Source organism: Castanea sativa, chromosome 1 (assembly GCF_040712315.1).
Source record: "Castanea sativa cultivar Marrone di Chiusa Pesio chromosome 1, ASM4071231v1".
NCBI lineage: Eukaryota > Viridiplantae > Streptophyta > Magnoliopsida > Fagales > Fagaceae > Castanea > Castanea sativa.
Window position 1 is genome coordinate 8081310 of NC_134013.1, and position 5393 is coordinate 8086702.

At 36.6% G+C, this 5393-nt stretch overlaps 1 protein-coding gene across 1 annotated transcript; it reads left to right on the forward strand.

Annotated features, from left to right (window-relative positions):
• The first annotated feature begins 1159 nt into the window (after positions 1 to 1159).
• LOC142644321 (anthocyanidin 3-O-glucosyltransferase 5-like) lies at positions 1160 to 3777 on the forward strand. The gene is made up of 2 exons (XM_075818962.1): positions 1160 to 2784; positions 3509 to 3777. Exon 1 carries the CDS (start codon positions 1306 to 1308, stop codon positions 2743 to 2745), a length of 1440 nt encoding a protein of 479 aa, XP_075675077.1. The 5' UTR covers positions 1160 to 1305; the 3' UTR covers positions 2746 to 2784; positions 3509 to 3777.
• The last annotated feature ends 1616 nt before the right edge of the window (positions 3778 to 5393 follow it).

Consider the following 5393-nt stretch of genomic DNA (forward strand, 5'->3'; position numbering starts at 1 on the left):
GTTTGTCTCCGGTTGGTGATTTTGTTTGGTCTGGATTGAGGATTTGTTTGTTTGTTTTTTTTTTTTTTTTTTTGCTGTGTACTGGTGGTGGTGGATGTTTGTGCTGTGTTGGGTGTGGGTTGCTATGTTTGGCTACCAAGAAACTCTAAGAAAATATGGAAAGTTTGTGGGGATATATTATTTTATTGTAGTAGATATATTATTTTATTGTAGTAGATATATTATTTTATTGTAGTAAATACATTATTTTATTGTGTTGAAAACTAAAATAGATCCACTATTGCACCACATTTTGTAAAGTGAGTAGGTAAAATAGATAAAGTAACTTTTTGTGGAGTTAAAAAACTAAATTTTTAGCTTCATTGTTGTGGATGCTCTAAGTAAAGAAACAAAAAAAAAAAGTTATAACTTGTAACTTATATGGAAATAACAATATTATATATGATAGTAACATCATTATAATTCTTAATCCCACTCACTCTCACACGCTGACAGTGAGTGGGATTAAAAAAAAAAAAAAGACAAAACGCGTTATAAGTGATGTTATAAGTGAGATTAGTAACCCATTCCACCCAAATGGTCAAGTATCTTAAAGGAAAAAAGAAAAAAGAAAAAAAGAAGCTTAGAGAAGAGGTCGGACTTGTTGTCCAAGCCGAGAGAGAGAGAGAGGGTCGCACGGCGTCGACGTCTATGGAGCTCGTTGATCAGCCCGATCTAGCTCCAGAGAGGGATAGAGGGTAGCGATAGCAGGTAGAGTTTAGAGCAGAGGGAGGGTGGGTTGAGAAGTGAGAACTTGAGATGTGGGTTTCAACTTTCACTTAGACTCTAAGCTCGCTTTGTTGTTTTAGGGTATATCACAAAATCAAAGGTATTGGTAAGTTCATCTGTCAAAATTTGTGATTTTTTTTTCACTGCTGGAGTGTTGGACCGCATTAGAGTTGTGTTGGAGAAGCAAAAAAAAAAAAAAAGACACTGCTCGGACACCGGAGTTCAACAAATCTTGCGAATTCCAAAATTCGACATGTGTTAGACATCGATATGTCGCCAAAAATAGCGTATTGGTGCAACTTAAGTTATACTAAATTACGTAACTCTTATGTGTTACTATATTTAGAAAGAGCTCCGCATGAACAATGCGGAATTAGAACCATATAATTTACACAATTTTTATATAATTGTACAAAACTAACATTTTCCCACTGTCAATAGTTCAAACTCCTTCGTATAACTCCATTACTCATCTCCTCCTCAGACGATAGCACCCAACCAGTGATTTCCAACCACGTCTCTCACAAACTAAGAACCATGGTGGTAGCTGAAACCAATAAACCACACGTTGCAGTCGTCTCAAGTCCAGGCATGGGCCACATCATCCCTCTCCTCGAGCTCGCCAAGCGCCTCGTCATCGACCATGGCGTCCATGTGAGCTTCCTCAACATCACTACTGAAGCTTCCACAGCCCAAATCCAACTCCTCCACTCACCAACACTCCCTCTTGGCCTTGACGTTATTGACATCCCAGCTGTTGATATTTCAGCTTTGGTCAGCGACAACACTCCCATCGTCGCCAGGTTATCTATCAACGTAGAGGAAAGCCTCAAGCCGCTAAAGTCGATCCTCATCGAGCTAGGCAAGCCACAAGCTCTATTCATTGATCTTTTCTGTACCCAAGCTTTCGATGTCTGCAAAGAGCTTTCTATCCCCACGTTCACATTCTTCACTCCTTCCACTTCTTTCCTTGCTTTCTGTTTGTATCTTCCAACACTGGACCGTGAGGTCGAGTGCGAGTTTATTGACCTTCCTGAACCAGTTCAGATCCCAGGTTGCTCCCCGGTTCGAACCGAGGACTTGCTAGACCAGGTTCGGAACCGAAAGATTGACGAGTACAAGTGGTTCTTTTTCCATATCAGTCGTTTGCCTATGTCAGATGGTATTTTGTTAAACTCGTGGGAGGATTTTGAACCCACATCGCTTAAAGCTATAAGAGGGCACCCATTTTATAAGCAAATTCCTACACCACCTGTTTTCCTAGCTGGCCCGCTTATAAAACACGACAAGCCTGAATTAGACGATGAGTGTTTAGCTTGGCTAGACAAACAACCATCAAATTCTGTTCTTTTTGTGGCACTCGGAAGTGGAGGGACTCTCTCAGCTGCACAACTCACAGAGTTGGCTTGGGGTTTGGAACTGAGTCAACAAAGGTTTATATTAGTGGCTCGTAAGCCAACTGAAGCGAGCGCCTCAGCTACATTTTTTAATGTGGGTGAAGATATTAATGTTAATGATCCGAAGGCTTATTTGCCTGATGGGTTTTTAGAGAGGACAAAGGAGGTGGGTTTGGTGGTTCCGACTTGGGCACCACAAGTTTCAGTGCTTCAACACCCATCAACTGGTGCTTTTTTGTCTCACTGTGGTTGGAACTCGACGCTGGAGAGCATGACTCACGGTGTCCCTATGATTGCGTGGCCTCTTTATGCAGAGCAGAGAATGAATGCAACGATGTTGGTTGAAGAGGTTGGTGTGGCTGTTAAGCCAGTGGGAATACCAGGAAAAGGAGTGGTTGATAGAGAGGAGATTGAGAGGGTGGTGAGGTTGGTGTTAGAGGGTGAAGAAGGGAACGCGATGAGGCGTATGGCAAGAGAGCTAAAAGTGAGTGCAGTGAAAGCGTTGGACTTTGGTCGCCCTTCTCATGAGTCGCTTTCCAGTTTCATCAAAGAATGGAAGATTGACCGTATGTTTGGATAGCGGCAAGCAAACCATGTGTTGCGGGTCAAGCTTGTTTTGGTGGGTACCGCATATTGTTTATGAGATTTGTAGGTAATTTTTTATTTAAAAAGAAAAATTTTAAAATTGAGTATTAGTACTATTTATATATTTAAAAATTATTTTATTTTAATCTTTTTTGTTTTTAGTTTATAAAATAAGTGATATTTAAACAGACCTTAAGAATGAAATCTTAGTCTAATTAAAATTAGGTTAAAATGCAAAACTAACTCTCTAATTTTTTTTTAGATTTCATTTCAGTTCTCTAACTTTACTTTCGTTCATTTCAATTCTTTAAGTTTCATATTTATTCAATCAAAGCCTATATATAAACTTTTGTTACAATTTTTTTTAAAAAAAAAATTAAAAAATATTTTTCAATCATTAATTGAATTTTTTTATTTTAAAAAATTTGAAGAAAAATATATAAAATTGAAAACTAAACCACAACATATAACAAAAGTTGATGGAAAGCCTTAATTGAATGAATTTGAAAGTTAGAGGACTGAAATGAAATCTAAAAAAACTTAAAAGGTCAGTTTTGCATTTTACCCTTAAAATTAAGTAAGTTTGTAGTAAAAGTATTTTTTAAAAAAGGTAGTGTCAAAGTGTGTTGTTCTAGTTTTAGACTATCTCCGCACTCTTGTTTGTTGGTTGGTGTCTGTATTAGCTTAGGAGCTTGCAGAGTTATCTGCTAAATAAAAGATCATGTAGCAAGTGCGGGCTTTCTGCTTTGTTTGATCAGAGTTCCCATGGAATCAGAATAAGACTGTTCGGAGACTACTTTGGGAGAAAGAAGTTTGATTCAGAATCATTGTGTAAAGTTATGCCCTTTTAGGAGGACAGACAAAAAATGACCAAATGATAAGCTTGATTGTTGTTGATGTTGTTGTTAATTTGGCAAGATTCATTCCCTTTCATTCTATAATGCTGTACTATGGTTGTTGATGTGCTTAGAGCACTTGTGTGTGTGAAATAAAAAAGTGGTCAGTGTTATATAATTTTGCTCAAAAACTATCTACATTAGGTTATTTATTTCATTGTTCGTATACATTTTTGCTATCGTAACCATGCATTTAATGCATGGTTACTGTACTTCTATATTTTTATTTTTATTATTTTTCCTCTCACTTCTCCCTTTAGATCTTCTCTCTCTTCCCGTACCTTCTCCATCGGATTCTCTCTCTCTTCCTCTACCATCTTCCTTGACTTTATTCCTTTGTCAGTATCATCCCAAACTCATCAAACCCATATACAAAAATCATCAAACCCAAATTGCAAAGATGAAGAAGAAGAAGCAACAAAGAAGAAGAATAAGCAGTAGCCGTAAAAATGGTGAAAAGAGAGAGGTGTGAGGCTGTGGAGGCATGAGAGGCCAGATCTAAGGATTTTGAGATATGAGAGAGGAGAGAGAGAAAGTACTAAATGAAAGTATTAATAAAAAAAGAAAAAATATATTATTGAAATAAAATAATGTGTATAATATGTAATTTAATGTGAGTGTTTTCGAGAAGTGATTGTGTAAAATAGAAAAGTAGGTTCTAATACTAAAATAGATAGAAAAACTAATAAAAATTGATGTGAATGCTCTAAAAGAGAATTACCCATAAAGAGAGAATACTTGGAGGTGGTCAGCACCGGTAGTGGGGCTGGTCATTTGTGGTGGTCAAAACCGGAGGTGGGGGAGAGTAGTGCGGCAATGAGGAAATAGAAGTAGCAGTTGCGGGTGGATGGGAGTTTGGGTGTGTGTGTGTGTGTGTGTGTGTGTGTGTGAGAGAGAGAGAGAGAGAGAGAGAGAGAGAGAGAGAGGATTAAAGAGTAAATGTTGATTTTGGAAATTAAATTTGAGAGAGCAAGATAAAGAGAGAAAGTGAGGGGGGCTTGAAAATTTTCTAGAGCTTCATTTTGTGGATTAGATTTTGAGAGAGAGAGAGAGAGAGAGAGAGAGAGAGAGAGAGAGAGAGAGAGAGAGAGAGAGAGAGAGAGAGAGAGAGAGAGAGAGAGAGTAAAGTGGTAGGCTTTGAAAATTTTGAAGGGATAATATTGTCTTTTTTTTTTGTGTTAGTGGAGTATTGATGTTTTTTTTTTTGAACATGTGTCAATCATTTATTGGTGAGGAAACACCAAAACAATTGCTGACTTAGTAATACAGAAACACGATATACTTTCACATCTCGAGTTGCTCTGCATTGTTTTTCATTATGTAAAATCATCATGTGAAAAATAGTTAAAATAATGAAAACAAGATTTTTGCCCTAATTTGGGTTTGGGATGCATACTCATACTCAATTATGCGTGTGCATTCTTTAACACAGATTCGAAAAATTACATTTTTAGAGATTTAATCAAACAAACATATAACATGTGAGATCAAACAAGCATGTTAGAAACCCTAAAAAACATGTTAGAAACTCTAAAAAACTAAACTAACATAAAACAAAAACACAAAACATCAACATAAACAAAAAAAGGAAAAGAAATAAAACAATAAGTAGTAAACTACATCAAATAAACATGTTAAACTTTACATAAAACTAAATTAACCACTTGATAGACAAAAAATGTATTGACCCCTTGTGATGAATTAATTGATTAATTACCCAAGTTTATTAATTAATCAATTTAACATG